At 43.3% G+C, this 19,091-nt stretch overlaps 1 protein-coding gene across 1 annotated transcript in view; it reads right to left on the bottom strand.

The window, feature by feature from the left end:
- Nucleotides 1-19,091, bottom strand: part of LOC124555402 (protein obstructor-E-like) — a 46,843-nt gene that overhangs the window by 6,956 nt on the left and 20,796 nt on the right. Inside the window, exons 2-4 of the mRNA XM_047129297.1 lie at nucleotides 16,410-16,613; nucleotides 14,065-14,271; nucleotides 5,990-6,203 (exon numbers count right to left, since the gene is read on the bottom strand). Of these exons, the coding sequence (XP_046985253.1) occupies nucleotides 5,990-6,203; nucleotides 14,065-14,271; nucleotides 16,410-16,613 (625 nt within the window). The remainder of the gene's footprint in view (nucleotides 1-5,989; nucleotides 6,204-14,064; nucleotides 14,272-16,409; nucleotides 16,614-19,091) is intronic.

Raw genomic sequence — 19,091 nt, forward strand, 5'->3', positions numbered from 1 at the left:
AGCCGGTCACAATAGGTCTAATGCGATCAGTTCCAGTCACAAGCGTGAAGATGGAGCACGTAACGCTGAGCTAACAAAATGAGATCGATGCGGAAAACGGGCGGGGAACAGAGAATCGTGCTACAGGGTCAGCCATCGGGTGGGCGAGGCGTTGCGCAACGGCGAAAGCCGGCGCAGGCGGCGGCCGTGCGGCCCTGAGCAGCGAGCGCAGACCAGCCGCGGGTTTGGGCCGGACGCTTATGCAACGCGCCGAGCCCAGCCGCCATTCATACACGTCCACGCTGCACAGCTTCCGTAAAGCGGCTCCTGTTTTACATTTGCCCTAATATAGGGCGCAAGCGAAAGCAGACGTGACACACTCATTTATAAATGTAGTTCGAGGCATGTGTCGCGCACAGCGATAGCGATCTGACCGAATATCTGGAGTCCCTTCTTCTGAAGCCATCTCAGCACGAGTGGTGTACGTATTTTTGGAACAACCGAGATCTGAGGAATGATTAATAAGTAATGTGACATAATTTCGCCTTAACGTACCGTATGAAAGAAATACTTGTTGTTCCCAATTATTGGTTCATGCAGGGACAGTCAGAGACGGCAAATGCTCAGCAACTCAGAGGGACTATGCCGCATAAATAGTAGTCTTTACTAGGAAAAGTATTTTGCGATCGTATTGAAGTGGTTTGACAAAATCAGAATACATTTAACAAACGATTTTGTGTTCAGAAGTCGAAATCAGGCTTTTCAACTGAGATCATGGTGAGTTAAAATTATCTCATAGTCTTTAAACAACACTTTTCTACGACAGTGAGGAGGACCACGAACATATATTTCCCAAACCGTGTGCTATTAAAAGGCGTGAAGACCTGGGGAAGAAGGAAGTTTAGGGTTTAAAGTCCCGTCGACGTCGAGGTCATTAGAGACGGAGCAAAATCTCGCCTAGTTTGAAGGATGGGGAAGGTAATCGGCCGCTTTTTCAAAGGAATCATCCCGGAGTTTCCCTGGGGCGACTTAGGGGAATTACAGGAAACCTAAATCTGGATTGTAAGACACGTATTTGAACCGTTCTAGTCCCAAATGCGAGTCCACTGTGCTAATCAATGAACCATCTCGCTCGATAAGGCCTGAGGAAGTAGAATAAGCAATGCAGTTGAAAGAACCAATATCTGACTAGACTGAGGAAGTTTTATTCCACTAAAAAAAACATAACACAATTTTCTCTTTCGCAGCATATGACAAGACTAAATAATTGAGGATGAGATCTTAAGTCTTTGCTGACAGTTTTTCAACTGATTGTTTCGAAATATCAGCAGTCAGTAACAACAGTGGTTTGATGTCATACACCTGGGTGCCGTTCGGGAAAAATATAGTTAGCCTAAACAATTTCAAACAGATCCTACAATGGTTCCTTCGACTAGGTCTTGGTGGACTAAGTTCTGTTTCGCCTGCAGTGGCCTAGACATACGAGTTCGTAAGCTGTAAACCAAATTTATTTTCACTCAGAAGAAAATAAACAGGAAGTACAATCCATTCATTCGTTAACTTTCGCTTTTTCTGCTAATTTCAACCAATAAGTGAACTTGCTCTCGACGAGTCTTTTGAACCGCCGCATACGTCACGGACTTCGAACTTAGTCCGTGAAACTGAATCGCAGTCGTACGAAAGCAGTGTAATACGAAATGACCGAAGATCCGAAACGTCAACCCACCCAGTTGGCTTTGTCTCTTCTTACTCCCGTCAAGGCGATGATAAGATAATGTAGGAAAAATGACACGAATTTTGAGTATTATACTACCGGATTTAGTATCTAGTTGCCTGTAGGGTCAGAAACTAATAACAGTCGGCTGCAGAGGCCTGGTGGATACTCCCGATTCGCGGTGGTTCTTAATACCACAGTGTATGTTTGTGATCAATGTCAGGGGTCTGACCCATCCAAAATTCACATTACAGTATTCGTGTGGACCGAGTTTAGTTTCTTTTTAGAATTACACATATTGCGTAAGTGATTCTTTATACTTCTTTAATATCTCGATGTGAAAACGGTATGGGAGAATCTCATTTCACCAAACGCTGTTAGGTATGTACCATATTTTGTAGCAAAATTTGAAGATGTTTAAACATAAAGTCACACAAATTCAAGAAGCAAAATGTTATCTTAAGGATATAGTCACTTATTAAGAAGAATCTGAGCGTTTACACGAGACAGCGTTGTAATGAAGTCACAACAAGAAACTAACAGTGGTGTCCACACCTTTCGAGGTATAAGTAAATTTCTGGTTTCATGTATGATGTGTGCAAATGTTTTCCATCGTGACTATCTAGACGCAACTAAAAATTTAAGTTACGCTCCTTAGCAGTATTAATAGAAAATACTAAAATTATTCCCAAAAGAAAGTAGACTATCAAACGCAAGTATGTACCACAGTGAAAAGTAAACTTTTTAGAATGTAAATTCTAAGTGAAATATAAATTTTTACAGTTAACGCTAAAGAGTATTTTCGTTATTTTGATGCACGCATCATTCATAGCTTCCTGAAAGTAAATACAATGGACAGTGATTATAAAATTACAATATTTCTTTCACAGTTATTTATTCAATGTAAACAGTTAGATACAGAAGTTATCTAGGTTAACCCTTCCATTTTCAGTTTCACAGTTGACTAGAAACCAAATGAGTGGACTAGAGTTCCAGATATTCGGTAGCTTAGCAATACACGGGCTGTATCTTATTGTGATTCGATTTCTAGACCACAGGGGACACAGAATATCTCTCAATTCATTCTCGAGAAATCCGAAAGTTATAAAAGATCATTTACAAACATGAGTTTCCAGCAATGCTCCATTTGAGTGCCTGTACGCAAGTAAGCCCAATCTGAACATGAATTGATTTTATCTAGACGAGTAGATTCACAGAAATTGACTTTTTGGCTGTTGCCTCTGCGAAGAGACCAAATTACAGGAATAATCTCAAACTTTTTTGTGCAGTCCTTCACCAGAATTTACGGGCCACGCTGTCAAAGGGTTACAGGTGATTGGATGTGTTTTTGGAGAGTTGGTATGCTGCCACAGATGCAATTTCAGTTTAGTTTCATGAAACGCAATGCTACTCACGATTCGACAACTAATAGTTCAGCGACAACTAGTACCTCAGATAGTGAGAACTCGTTCTTCATCTGTGCGAAACCATAATAACAGTGTATGTATTGGGCTTCATAATATTCCACATAAACAGCTTAGATAATTCACCTCTTACTGTACTTAAGCGTTCCAGTTACATTTCTCAAGTACGCTTTATTAAATTAGTTTCATTTTAGATAATTCTTGAGTAACTGTATCAAACATTTCTTTTGTATTTCTTCGGGGCTTTTACACTGTGCCCAGAACATGAACCATCCTGAAGTCTAACTTTTAATTAATTTGACGGAATGATTGTCTTCCTAGCAAACATAAATTTACACGAATGATTAATTCAAATCAAGGTTTTTCCTGTATAATATGAATTCACATATCAAATAAAGCTATGCCAGAACTCTACAAATGATACGTTTATTGTGGCCGTTGCGGGGAAATGCCAGCGCTATGTTCTGACAGAGTATCTCATTAATATTTAATGAGACCATCATTGTAAGATTTCGTATTAAGAAATTGAAAATTGATCTCCTATTATTCAAACCCAACAATTTAATGTCAACAACTGAAGAAACTGAGTCAACATTAAATCCGATGCCCTATTAACTAAGAGGTCACCATGAATTTTGTTTTGCACTTCACAGATTCCGCAGGGTTGCTGGGAGCCTACAGACACTACTTCAGTTTATATTCTGTACATCGAGTTCGTTAAGGCTAACACTTCATTTACGACGTTTCTTAGGTCTGTGGAATCTGACATGATCCTAGTGGAAACCTCCACTGAAAAATACCGACATTATGTTTGGACTTGGAATGGTTGGTGCTACGTTCGGATACGTTTCAGTTTGGTGTACCACTAGTTCCCTTCATTCCAAAGACAATCTCTTCACCTCTTATATTTACGCTCTTCCTTGCTATCATTAAAACATTTTTAACTTTGCCTCTTTCGTGCATGTTTCGTTGACATGATTCTCTCAATCAAGCTGTTAAATATTTTTCAATGACGCTGTAAACGCCTAAAAAATCTGTTAACCCTTAAATAAATTATTTATCGCAGTATCGTGTTTTACCACATCTAATAAGTACTTCCTCGTCTAATACTCTATTTTTTCATGGTTTGTCCTGCAATAACATCTTCCGCAACGTGTCGAATGTATCAAATGTACTTTTTTTAAATTTTTAAGTTCTATATCCCTAGGACATAAGTATCGATACGTTGATACTAATAAACTCTTTTATCTCAAAGACCAAGGAATTTATCGTGTATACCTATTGAATGTATCCATTGGAGATTGTTCAACGAGATAAATATTCCATAACATTCTCTCTTCCTTCGCTTGCTGTTGCTCGTCTCTCCTACATCTGCAGTTTTCATTTCCTTCTTCTTTACTTTCGTCCTGCATTTTCCCTTTCCTCTTACTCGACTCGCATTCGGGAGGACGACGGCTCAATCCCGTCTCCGGCCATCCTGATTTAGGTTTTCCGTGATTTCCCTAAATCGTTTCAGGCAAATGCCGGGATGGTTCCTTTGAAAGGGCACGGCCGATTTCCTTCCCAATCCTTCCCTAACCCGAGCCTGCGCTCCGTCTCTAATGACCTCGTTGTCGACGGGACGTTAAACACTAACCACCACCACCTCCCTTTCCTCTTAAGTTACGAATCCTTCAGCAATTGCTTTTTGAATCATGTTAGTATTATATAGCAGTGAGGGACTCACTCGACGGAAATGACATTTTCGGTACGTGATTCCATCAGAGAACGGTCCTAGGATGCTTATGGCTCTTAGTGAGACTTTCACCTCTGAAAGTTCTTTATACAAGTATTAAGTTTTACTGACATTCAGATCATGTTTTAATATGTTGGCCTCTTCAACTTGCAACATGAAAGCAAGAAAATATCATCTACAATGGAGCATTGCCTAACAAAGCACTATGCTGCGGAAAGCAGCCTCCCAGTGAAGGACAGTAATAATTAACGATTTAATTTTCGTATCGGCCTTACTGCTAACATACAATCAGCTATTTACTAAGTTTCAAAAAGAGGTGCTGCATATGTTCCATGTCTGTCATCGGTGGTCTGTGCGTGTATAAATCAGTAGGTCTCTCAAGAACGAACACAACCTCATAAAGTTGAACAGAATGACACCTTGTTAGTGTAACAATACCGAGACACTCATTACCAGGAAATTCCTGGTTTTCTCTCCAGCACTGCTGTCGAGGTTCCCGCCAGGACCCACTAGTTTCCCAGATGTATGAAATTAGCGGGTGAGTGTGGCAGATAGTTTCTAGGAACTAACCCATTCGTAACCTTCATTGAAATCTCATCGAAGAAATCAGTTGGGCCACAATGAATGATCATTTTCACTGCTCGTCTTGGGGACTTAGCTCAGTGTAATTTTTTTGCCCGTAGCCTGATGTGATGATTTGAAGCTTTATAGTGTCGATGTAATCACTGTGGCTCGTCTACCACACTTGTGATGCGATTTTCACATTTTGTTGCGAATTTCACTAACATGTGTGTATTTTACTAGACATTAGGTCGTGGTTTATATTTTAAGAAAGAATTTTTTTTCCTGGCGCAGTTAGAAATTACCCCCTAAGGGTTTCATGTGAGACGTAAGTGGTTATATTGTCCTCAGAAGTCCTATTATCTAATCATATTAACACTAGGAGAAAAATAGTATGAGATGCGGAGGAACATCTAATAAATTTAGTCACTTAGAATTCTGCACAAAAATAAATGAGGACGGCTTATCTTCAGTGTGTAAAAGTGTGGATCTTTCAAAATAACGTAAAGGTAAGGCCATTAAAATATGATGCAGGTGACTATTTTTGGGTGGGACTGTTGTGAATGAGATATTTACCATCCGGGCACGTTCTCGGGCTCGTCGCACTTGAAGGTGACCTCGTTGTAGACGGTGCCGGTGGGGCAGTTGCCGCGCTGGGGCATGCGGCCGTTGCGGCAGATGTAGAACTTCTGGCAGTCATCCGGGTGCGGGAACGTCGGGTGCGGCAGCACGCGTCCGTTCGGGCCTATCACCTCGCCGTCAGGGCAAGAGAAGCCGTCGTCCAGCTTGTCTGCAACAGGCAAAACACACTCTGAGGAGCCTGCCAACTTATATGCTGGACCCAGAAAGCCATCGTACCCTTAGCCAACAGAGGTTCAAAAATGGTTCAAATGGCTCTGAGCACTATGGGACTTAACATCTATGGTCATCAGTCCCCTAGAACTTAGAACTACTTAAACCTAACTAACCTAAGGACAGCACACAACACCCAGCCATCACGAGGCAGAGAAAATCCCTGACCCCGCCGGGAATCGAACCCGGGAACCCGGGCGTGAGAAGCGAGAACGCTACCGCACGACCACGAGATGCGGGCGCCAACAGAGGCGAAGGACCGTACTACTCCTCTACGGGGAGATTTTGCCAAATAGTGACAACCTGCAGGAAACGATCGTTAGAGGATAAGGAGCAAACTTCAGGGGACATATGGCCGCAAATGCGTTCCAAGGGAGGTACACCGACCTGAAGGCGCAGATAGATCTTCGATAGGCTGAAAGCACGCATGAGAACACACCAGGCAAGTGGCCATGTTCTGTTGTACTAGTGTTGTTGTGTTACATTTGCATGCGAATCAGCAACACCGGTTCACCCTCAGTATGTAGTCGGAGAAGACGTCGAGATGCCTCCACACACAAAAGCGGAAGTTAGCTGGAGCCTCATCATGTAGCAGCCTTCGTACTACCAAAGGCACGTCTTCGAGTATACGAGACAGGGACACCCGCTGGAAGATCAAGAGGCGTTGTGGTAGTCGCCAAGAATCCCTGCCCAATTATTGAGGCTAAACCAGTGTCGACGGTTTGCTGCCACCGTGCTAACAAAACCCCAGTACGAAGAGAATATTGCCGGCCATAGTGGCCGCGCGGATCTAGGCGCTACAGTCTGGAGCCGCGCGACCGCTATGGTCGCAGGTTCGAATCCTGCCTGGGACATGGATGTGTGTGATGTCCTTAGGTTAGTTAGATTTAAGTAGTTCTAAGTTCTAGGGGACTGATGACCTCACAAGTTAAGTCCCATAGTGCTCAGAACCATTTGAACCATTTTGAAGAGAATATTCCCACTTCCCTGGTGTGCCCTCGTGTTCATTTTCAGTCATTGAAACCTACATTGTCAAAGTTCTTGTATCTCCAGCTTCAAGGGGTGTACCTCCGTTGGGAACGAATGTCTGTCTATATGTCCTTTTTCCGCTCCTTATTCTCTCAGTGATCGTTTCCTTCAGTCTGTCCCCATTTACCAACATCACCCCGTATAGAAGCCCCATGTCCCAAATGTTTTTCACAATTTTAGCAGCTCGTTACAAGTAACACATGTCATTTTCAAACTTAGAGCTAATCGTTCATTTGTATGTTGTGATTCATTTTCATCGGTGCTCATGGCATGCATCCAAGTACTGGCGTAGGATCTGTCTCTTTTCCTGTTGAAGTGTGTCTAGTGTCTAGCAGGATCCGGTTGACGAGTCCCTAGTGCAGTGTTACGCGCGCGTGCAAGTGTGTGTGTGTGTGTGTGTGTGTGTGTGTGTGTGTGTGTGTGTGACCGATGTTGGGATGTCTAGTTATTGTCTTTGTGGTTCTTGCTATGGTTGAGTATGAACTGAAAGGAGACAAAAGCTGAAAAAGAAAGTCTGAACTATTCTTTAATGAGACATATGAGACTGTAAAATTAAAATCCTTATCACGAGTGTCATATGCTTGGGGTTGTCCAGAGTCTCGAAGAAAGATGATTATGGGTTTAACGTCCTGTCGATGATGACGTCTGTAGGAACTGAGCACAGGCTCAAACTGTGCAATGATGGGGAACAAAATCAGCCTTTTCCCCTTCGAAGGAGTGCCTACGTCTGGACGGGGATCTGAACGAAAGCGAATGCATTTCCTCAACCACTAACCCACCTCGTTTGTTGCCTTGCCCTGTGATCTTGGGCTGGGCGTAAATGCTGGACTGACAGAACAGCTCAGTCACCTACTGGCTGCAACTAGTTCACCGGGATTGTTGAAAATGCCCACGACGGCTCGTTTTGCTTATGGCAGCCTGCCATAAACTGATTATGTTGCTTACCTCTTGAATCTGATTTGAAAAGTTCTTTGGAGCTATGTCACGTACTGATTAACTACATTACTGCCTCTCATTCACTGCTAAACTATGATCAAATACGTCTTTGTCGAATACATGCACAATACAGATTTAGTGTGAGAAAATCAGCTTAATTTTGGCGCACAGAGACTTTCATCCCTGGAGGGACCAAAGGTTTAAGCGTGTAGGAGTTGTGTAAATGTATCTGTCACGTCTTTATTTGATTGTTATCTAGAATATACGGTCTACAAGCAATCTAACTTCGTGACATACACGCTGCTCCGTGTAGCGTGTTTAGCCGTTGCGCCACGGAACCCGCGCTGAAGTAAATGATGTGTGCAAAGCACCCACGACTTCTGCCCACTTGAGCCAGCTACCACCTCAGCACAATGTCCTCCTACTCCCTTTAGTCTCTGGTGCGCAAACGACAAGCGGAATAATCCTGACACATTATCGTATTAGGAAGGAAATTACAGTAATCTAATGTTCATAATGTACTAAAACAACTGAACGATGTTCTATAAGTACGATCAAGTGTGGAAAATAAAGACTTTGTCCAGATTTATGCAGATTTTCATCGACTTGAGAAATAAGGTAAATATTTAACATCCTGTTGATAGTCTGATTCTTACAGACGAAAACTTATTCATATGTGTACACGTTAAGTAACCTACTGATTTAATGATCTACTCAGTATCTGTATTTTGTTTTCTCTGTACTCGTATTATTAGGTGTCTCCATAGGGGCATTCTTTGTCCACTGCATTTTTCCAGCAGCTTCAGCACGTACTGCCAACGAAATCACCTCTAGTTCCCGCAGGCCTTCCATTTTACTAACTTTTTATAGTTAATTCTTAAACTCACATTCATATGGGGAATTTTTACGAGAGTTGCATTGTTTAATTCATATAGAATCACATTTTGGACGATTCTGTTACGGGTCTGCGCCTCAGATATCACTTGATGACTGTTTACAACGGATGAGACCTTATAGGAAAGTTTTCACAGGGTTGGAAGCATCGGCATATGGCAGGAGGAGCAAGATTAAGATTTAAAAGTGTTTTCCCGAGACCAAATTCCCAGGAACCTGATTTAATTGCTAGATGGTGCAACAACCTCTTCGTTACGTTTCACTGTGAGATGTTTCCGCCACGCAAACTTCAACATTGGTGAGGAGAAGTGTAGACAGAACAGTCCTACACAACCGTTAGTCACTTCCATCTAATCTAGCCGCTATATGCGCTGCAAACAGCCGTTACAATGTACAAAAGTTGGTAGTCACGGTACCATAACCCGTCAGAGTCTACTATTTTATAATATCAATATCGGACAGACACAAGACATTTCTCAAAAAATTCAATTCCACGAAAACAGACGCGAATCGAGGAGTTCTCAGAACTGTTCGATTAAAAAATAAAACTTTGGTTACTTGTCAAACAACATCAGTCTGTTGTTTTCTGTCACACCTTGGCAACAGTGTTCCATTATGGTGAAAGTGTGACGTAAATAGAGTTCTGCTCCACTAGAAGCTCAGTAGGCGGAAAGAGATAAAGCTTCAAGGCGAAGGGAAGTACCGTTTCCAGAGCCAGCCGTTTCTCGAAGCGGCGGTGGCGGTCCCGTTGCTAAGGCGAAAGCACGGCGGCGTGACCGTGAGCTGGCGGTACTGGGTTCGATTGCAGCAGCGGCACAGCGGCTACAGTAGTAATGGAGTTGAGCAACGGCGGCAGCGCTTGCATCACTGGCGCACGCAGATGAGACACAGCTCCGAGCTCTCTCACAGCTTAACGCCACCACGAAAGCGAGGAAAGAAAAGGTTAGGGTTTAACGACCTGTCGACGACGACGGCACAATTTTACAAGGATGGGACGAAATCGACCGTAGCCTTTTAACGGAAAACCATCGTACCATTTACCCTAGCAGATGTAGAGAAACCACGAGAATTTGTAATATGGATGGAAATTCGGGGCCTGCTCATGTCGAATATGAGTCCGCTGTTATTTCGCAGGTGCGTCACTATGGTGGAAATTCGATAGTTGAAGGATCTGCGCATGATACTGAGTCGAGTTTCCTCATTAACTTGATCTCTACCTATTGCTGCGATGTAGTGCCTGGTGGTGCTCCAAATTCCTAGTGACGAAAGTTGGACTGGTTTCCTTTTTTAATTTTCTTTACTCTATCTACAAAACAATCTTATAAGATTGTAAAGATTGTAAAGATTTGTGGCCAAACATCCAGGAAACATTTCTCATATATATAGAAATAAAATGTGTTGTATGGACATAGGTCCGGACACGTTTTCATTTTCACATTAGAGCTCATTTTTACTTCTCTTCACAATCAAATTAAGCATGGGAAACACTCAGAAACAGAACGTATCAGCATTTCATGAAATGTTTTCTTACGTGAAACGATCAAACTTCATAGTACCCTCCTGGTTCCGTTTGGTTAGAACGTACTGTGGGTTGTAATTAATAAGTGTTTGTTGTTCCAATTGAACGAAGCTAATGTTGATATGTGACTCACTTCGTTGCCCGTGTTGACATGCGACTAACTTCATTGCTGCTGCAGCATCAAGCACGTAACAGCAGCCGTTTGGTGTTCATCGCGGACTTGGTTTCCGGTACAGTACAATGGAAGTTACTCAGCACAGAGTTGGCAGATGCCCATTTGCTGTATGAATTAGCAGATGGTAATGGCCGTAGGGATCCTCTTTGTATCGGGAGAGATTCCCAGAACGAAGGTGCCCCGACAGGGGGGACCTTTGAAGGAAATGATCGTCATTATAGGGAGCTTGGGACGTTTAAGTCTACTACTCGCGACTGGGTGAGGCCTATAAAGACGAGGACACCTCAACTGGTGGAGGAAATACTTCGTGCAGGTGAAGGCTGCCCTGGTGTCAGCGTGAGAGAATTAGCTGCGTCAAATAATGTTAACCAGACGAGCATCATGTACAGAGCGTGCAGCAGGCACTGTCAGAAGCTGATCTTTCGACACGGATACGCTTCTGCTACTGGTTGATTCACCAAAGTGTCAACCGTCACTTTCGTGCAGATGTGCTCTTGCTTGATGAGGCTTCGTTTCAAAGTAGATGTGTGAAGAAGGGATGTAGAAACTGAGGTCTAAAACGGAAATAAAGCGTTTTCAAACCAATGTCCATATAACATATTTTCTTCCCCTACGAGTGAAGAATGTTTTGTAAAAGTTTAGTCATACATTTTTGTTATACACCATCTATTCGTGTAGCCTTATAGTCTGTGTTACCTGATGGGAAAGGCATGTCGGTGAATACATAATTTAGGTAATGGACGCTTGGTTGTAAGCTAATCTGCAGTAGCCCATCGCTGTAAGCTCTGAAGTTCATAAGTCAGACGTGATTGCCACAGGTTCTGATACTCAGATCGCTGAAAGTATAATTGCGGTGAAGTGCAGAGCAGGATATTTAGTTTTGCCGATTATCGGTGGCGGTCCGTAACGACGTCGGAGATTTCTTCCAAAGACCAAGCCGTCGAATGTCCCATTTCTGCACGGGATATTTCACTTGAAGCTAACATAAAAAAGTTCTTATGTTTGGCAACTTAGGCGAACGTCTTACACAACGCATCTGTAACAGTAAAATAAATAACTAAACTTCATGGAGAACGGTGATAAAAGGTGGATAACTCAGACAGACGAATGCACTTATAGCCACTGCACTTTTATTTGAATTTACACCTACAATCAATCTACAAGAGCCTCTATTTAGTTTTAATCTGTCACATTAGCTAATGAAACCAGTGATCCAGTTATTTCTAGCCGTTGGGGCTACCGTTAACAATAAAATGCTAAATTAATGATGGAAAGAGTTTTCTTGACTTGAATTTTTATAGACCACGAAAATATTTGAAGTAATAAGCTTAAATACCCTTTCATGTTAATTAGGTGAATAGTTTTAGGCCAAAACACAGATTTTGATTCATCATCGAGAAACGCTTGGTTAGTGGCATTTCGCGTGAATTTCCGGCATAAAATCGTAATTGACATTCGTATGAATATAAAGCACAAAAGGAATACACCACGCTCATTTATTATGTAAAATTTACAACAGTCTTATGTATACTCTAAGGCATCTTGTGGGACTGGCGTGCTCTTGTACTGAACCCACAGACGTGCACAAATATGAAATCGTACGTCTTGAGGCCCAACTCCCAGGAGTGAGGGGCAGCCAGTCCCCTACTGAACAGTTCTTCCAATACTGAGCAGCACTGCTCCGGCTTGTGACTTATACCATTTAATCTTCTCTGACATAGATATGGTTAAGAGGAAGCAAAACCAAGAAAAACGGATGTAAACAAATATCTCATAGTTTATGAACCAAAGGAGCTATCGTAAATCCACAATTTTGGTTTTCTGGTAATTGTTAGTTTTAAACTGAAACCTAAGCCGTGCGGCTTACGACTGGCTTCATCGAATTATACAATAAGGAACTGGCGCGGATGTTAACAAATATCTGATAGTTTATGAACCAAAGGAGATATCGTAAATCCACAATTTTGGTTTCTGGTATTTGTTAGTTGTAAACTGAAACCTAAACAGTGCGGCTTACGACTGGCTTCAACGAATTATACAATAGGGAACTAGCGAGACTGAACATTGCATCCGTGAGTGATGCTATATCCTTCACTGCCGACTCGATGTGACGAAATTTACGCTTATAGATACAATCTATGACCTGAATACAGTAACTAAAGAGAGAACTGTCGTATATATAACGAACATTGTAACTTCGCTGAAATGATAGTAAAATATGGGGATAAAACAGAGCAGGAAACCAGTCTAACAAACACCACAAACAAATTTGGAGACCACATGCGATGTAAATACTAGTTTCTCGGTAGTTTCCATTGAAGGATCTTCCGGGCTGTGTATAGCAACAACAAAAATGTCGAGACATTAGTACACAAAAAAGTAAGAAACAAAAACAGAGATGAACGTACCTCAAGAGGGCCTGAAAATACAGCACTTTTGTCTATGTAACTAATGGAAGGCCTTGATTATTTTTCAAAGGGAAACCTACTTTGGTTTATCAATGAAAGATTTGTTAGAGAAAGACTGTTATTCGCCTTCCTGGTATCCGGCCGTGAACGTTCACAAAAAATTCAAGATCTGAAACTTTCTGGCAAATTAAGACGGTGTGCCGGACCGAGCCTCGCACTCGGAACCTTTGCCTTTCGCGGGAAAGTGCTCTACCACTGGGATACCCAAGCACGACTCATGAGCCGTCTTGGCAGCTTTACTTCCGACAGTTCTCGTCTCCTACCTTCCAAACTTCACAGAAGTTCTCCTGCGGAAGTTGCAAGACCAGCACTTCCGGAAGAAATGATTTCATTCTGGAATTAGAGATATGTGAAACGCTGTATCGGCCGCAGGATGTCTGGAACTTTTATTGGATCACGTCAGTGCATAGAAAATCAATGAAGTACCTATTTTAATACCGACACTCTTCACCAAGAACTGACACATAAAATATAAATCTAGGGGTTTAATACTGACAAAATACCGCTATTTGTCTTTGCGGCCAATACTGTCACCTACTTCAGGCTGAGCAAAAGAGTTGGATATTACTTACACTCGTCAGCGGTGCCAGAACTGATCCATGTTAATTCAAAATAAACTAGAGAGTAAGAATCTCTTCCTTATGGATCTGAGGCCACACACTTATACGGGTGTAGTAAAGTATAGGCTTGTACTGTTAGAAAGTACCCTGTGAGGTAAACAGGGTCCCAAACCTCTAAAAACAGGAATTTCGGTGAGAATAGGAAAGCGCGAGCATACCCTTCTTGCTGTTGGTGCAATCGTGTCTTTGGCTCTCGGCGGGCCAGGCGCAAGTGCTGCGGCTGTCGTCGTAGATGAGTCCAGGCGGGCAGGGCAGTTCGTTGGCCGTCCCGTCGACGCAGTTGACGAACTTGTCGCACACCTGCGCGTCGGGGTGACGGAAGTAGCCGTTGGCGCGCGGGCAGCCCTCTGACGGCTTCGGCTCCTCTGCACAAGGACCAACACCTCTGTTACAACCTCTTTACATATTACTCCACTACACAGCTACTTTCATTTCTGTTTTCTTCTCCATGTTTCTCGTACCCTTCGTTAACTGTTTCTACTCTTCCAGAAGTTAGACTTATAGTACAACCAAGTGAAGCATGTTATAGAAAAATAAGATTTTTTAAAATACACGAGGACATAAGCCTAGACTGTCTTTGGTCTTAGTCACGTGTACTTCTTCGTAGAAGAGGAAAAAGGAAAATAGGCTCTGTAAAGATAGTTCCTAGTGTTCTACTTTTCATTTACCCTACGTACACAAACATCACCTTCTGTCCCTCCCCCCCCCCCCCCCCCCCAGTCACTCCCAAAAAAAGTAAAATAGAATAAAATCGCCCCACACCACAGCGCTGCGCTCTTGTGCCACCCACACACATTTCCCTTGGGTGAGCTATACTTTACATCAAATCCCACCGTGACAATCATAACATTGATGATAGACGAAATACTGGCGACAGACGAAATATTATATGAATGCGTGGTGTCCATTCGTTCGGGCAGGTCTCGACTCACAATCCCACCTATCGACAGTCCCCATCCATATCCTCCATGCTCGCTAATTCTAGATTCCCGCTGGACTCAAACGTAAACGTGCATTCATGAAATAGCCGAAAGAATACACACCATGCATTCTTATATCTGAGTCACCTCGATGGGCAATGAATCCACAAACCTCAGTGCAGATACACATTTACTTTCAACCTCCAGCTGGAATATAAAATTAGCGCGCATGGAGGACAGAGATGGGGACTGTGGGTAGGTGGCGCTGGGTGAGAGTTTCAGTCGGCTGGGGAGCGTGCCGAGATTATCTGCGGAGTTGTGATAAACACTGTGTCCGGGTGGGGGAAAAAAAGATGGCGCAGTTATTAACGCAACTGCCTAGTAAGCAGGAGATCCCGGGTTCGAGCCCTGATATGGCACACATTTTCACTCGTCGCCAGTGATTCCGCATTAAGTCCCAATGCAGCTGACATCATTAGCTCCATCCCTTCCCTTCCCTTCCTTTCCTTTCTCCCCCCTCCACCTTTTATTTACATGAGATGAAATAGTGTCAAGACAGATGCCAGAACTGTCTATTTTTAAAACATTAAAATGTTTATTGTAGTAGTCTCAATGATTTATGGCAATTTGCAACTGAGACAGTTACAATAAATATTTTAGAATCATAAAATCATATAACTGACAGGAGAAGTCATCCAGACCACTGTACATCGTATTTAGCCAGTTACATGTAATTCATCGAGTCAGTTCAAGGCAGCAAATTTTACATTCTCTCATTTACTTTCCTCAAGAAGATCCTGGTCTACCACACAATTCATTTAGGTAATCCACTACATTCAAGGACGAAATATTTTAGTAACTGTTCAGAAATAATCCTGAAGGCAGAGAAGAGTACTTTTACAACGGCTGGCTATCTTTTCTTGCACAAAGGAACAAAGGAAAGCAAAAATAATTACCGTAGCACAGCAATTTTCACAATGGAAAACCTTTTCATAAACACTGCGCTTTGAACGTAAGTTAAGAACTGTAAGTCAACAACTTCACACTTATTAAAGCTCAAGTTATCTTCTCTACATTAATGTTGAATTGAATGAGTCATCTGTACAAGCTCCCACACCATCAGTCGTTTAAAATAAGCTAGGACCTTCCAGCAATGAACGTAAATGTTAACAATGCGAGACAGAAGTAACTGTCGCGATTTCGATGCCCCTTAACGTAATTACTGTCCTGCTAGTATGAGTCAGTTCACACTCTTGTCCCTCCCCCCAGCACTCTGATGACATTTCCCTCCGTCCTGCAGAATTTTCATTTAAGCTATTTCCCATGCTGCTTATAACGACTTCATCACAGCCTACACTTCATGCTGTTGTTAACAATAATTCGTCTACTGCTTTGTTTCTACGGACTCGAAAACGTGGAGGTCACCTCTGTCGATTACGTTCCTTCACACACTCGATAGTGTTAGTAGTGAATGTAGACATACAAAAACCTAATGAAAGGCATGCAGGGTAGGAACTGACTGACTGACTCATTCAACACTGATGACACGTAGAGAGACGGACACAGAAGGCGAGATGTCTTACGCAGCTCAGTCCGGTCGCCGCAGTCGACGTTGTTGGGGTTGTCGCAGCGCGCCTGGTTAGGGTTGCTGTCGTCGAAGACCAGTCCGTCTGGGCAGAGCAGCTCCTCGGGTCTGTTGCTGACGCACTTGTAGTACAGGTCGCACTGCACAGGGTCCGGGAAGTAGCCGGACGGCTCGGGACACTTGAACTGCGCTGCTGCCGAACCTGTCAACACAACACACGTTGCTCATAACACGTACTCACCCTGCCGGTCACATTCATTTCCTTGTTGCATGCGATGATCTGGATAGCCCTGCCAATATCTTCATTACACTGATAAGCCAAAACATCATGACCACTGCCTACCGTGACGTTGTATGCCGCCTGGTGGCATTTTGGGCACGTGACGAGCTGACGAAAGTATGTCAGCCGAGCAGACACGGACGGGGAATCTTCCTAGCGAAGATATGGGCTGCAGGTGGGGAAATCCATTGAGATAAGCCACTTTGACAAAGAGTGGATTACTATTACGCAAAGCGGTCGAAGGTTCACGTGTTAATGTCGTGAGCATCTACGGGAAGAGGTAGAAGGACAGTGAAACTACCTCTAGGCGCTAAATAGTTGGACGTCCACGACTCTTCACAGAACATGGGGTTCGGTGGCTTGTCTGCAGTGTAAAATAGGATAGATGGTAATCTGCAGCATTTTTTCCAAAAAATCACAGTGCTGGTGCACGCTCAACGCACAAGTGTTCCGGGGCACACCGTTCATCGCACATTGTTGAACATAGAGCTACGCAGCCCATCACCCCTACGTGTTCACTTGTCGACCTAACGACATCGTCAGTTACGATTGCAGTGGGCACGGGAACATCGGAATTCTATCGTCGCTTAATGGAAACGTGTTGGCTCTTCGGGTGAACCACATCTTTGCTACACTAGGTCGCTGGTCGTCTCCACAAACTCCATCATCGAGATGAACGGCGGCTTGAAACCTGCACCGCGCCACGGACGCAGGCTGGTGGGAGCAGTATTATGCTACGGGAGACATTCTCCTGCGCTTGCATGGGACCTGTAGTAGTAATCTAAGACAAGCTGACAGCTGCGAACCACCTGCGTCCCTTCATGCTTGATGTTTTCTCCTACGGCGATGTCATCTTTCAGCAACATAATTATCCGTGTCCCGGAGCCAGAAATGTGCTACATTGATTTGAGGGGCGTTACAGTGAACTCGCGCTGATATCACGGCGACCAAATTCGCCTGATGTATATCCTGTGGAACCCATCTGGGTCGCTATCGGACGCCATCATCACGTACGCAAATCAGCACCCCCTTATTTACGCGAATTGCATAACGTGTGCGTAGACATCTAATGTCACATATCTCCACAAACCTACCAACAAACTGTTGGATCCCTGATACGCAGAATCAGTGATGTATTTCGTTCCAAAGACGGACACCGAAGCTATTAAGCAGGAGGTCTTAATATTTTGACTCATCAGTATATGTCCGCCAATAACGCTGAAAGTATCAATCCAATATCAGTGTTTATAGCCTGGGATACAGGAAAACCCAGGAACAAAAGGAAGATTTTAGGCTTCGTATGAGAAACAGAGAGCAGATTCATTAGGGGCAAGAGTAAATGAAATAATCCATTCCTTCCTGAGGGATGGAAGTGGAGAGGAACTATTATTGCCACTGCAGATGAAATGAAATGAGCGTATGGCATCGTTGGGTGGGAGGCCTCATCCGGGAGAGTTCGGCCACCAAGTACAAGTCTTATTTCAGTCGACGCCACATTGGGCGATGATGGGGATGAAATGATAATGAGGACAACACAATACCCAGGCCCCGAGCGGAGAAAATCTCCAACCCGGCCAGAAATCGAAGCCGAGCCCGCTTAAATGGGAGGCCAGGACGTTACCACGCAGCTAACCAGGCGGACACTGCAGGTGAAGGAACGGGTTGCGGAAAATCATGGAAGATCATATAGCAATACACAACAAACCTGGTAAAAATCTTTATGGAGAGGCGTATAGCTTCTGCTAACTACATTCTGAGGGGAAAGTGTTGGATGGTGAATTGATAACATCTTCACATATTATGATTGTGCACATGTAACCGAATATAAATGTCCCTTTCTCTCTCTCTCTCTCTCTCTCTCACTTATACACATACATACACGCATGAACGCTCTCACAAGAACGCACGCATGCACACTCATACGCACGAGCGCGCACGAATTCAAGCATTATCTGTACAATGTACGGACCAGTGAGAGATATGGTTTGAAAATGTCCTTCAAGGTGGGACAGCCAATCCATGACTACTTTCTTGTGTCCAGTGCGAAACTATTTATACTACTACTTTTTATGTGCATGTTTCCGAAATAGTTCGCAAAAATTTCACGGTAGTTTCTTAAATAATGTAGGAACATAACTATTCTTAATTACATCATGTATTTGAGCCAAAGATCACTTCGCTGAATCTATCAGCCCTTACGTAGCTTAACTGACTGGGTTTTGGACAACTAGTGAGAAGTAACCGTCAATCGAAGAGTAGGTGCATCTCTTACTTCTTTTTGGGGAAGAGACCTGCATAGATTTCGACGGGTTGTGTGATGTGGAGGTATACCCGACCAATATCACTTCCACGTAGATAGGGTAAGAGTAGTTTTCAGTCCCTTTTTTTCCATTCGCTTGG

The sequence above is a fragment of the Schistocerca americana genome, chromosome X (assembly GCF_021461395.2).
Source record: "Schistocerca americana isolate TAMUIC-IGC-003095 chromosome X, iqSchAmer2.1, whole genome shotgun sequence".
In the NCBI taxonomy this organism is placed as follows: Eukaryota; Metazoa; Arthropoda; class Insecta; order Orthoptera; family Acrididae; genus Schistocerca; species Schistocerca americana.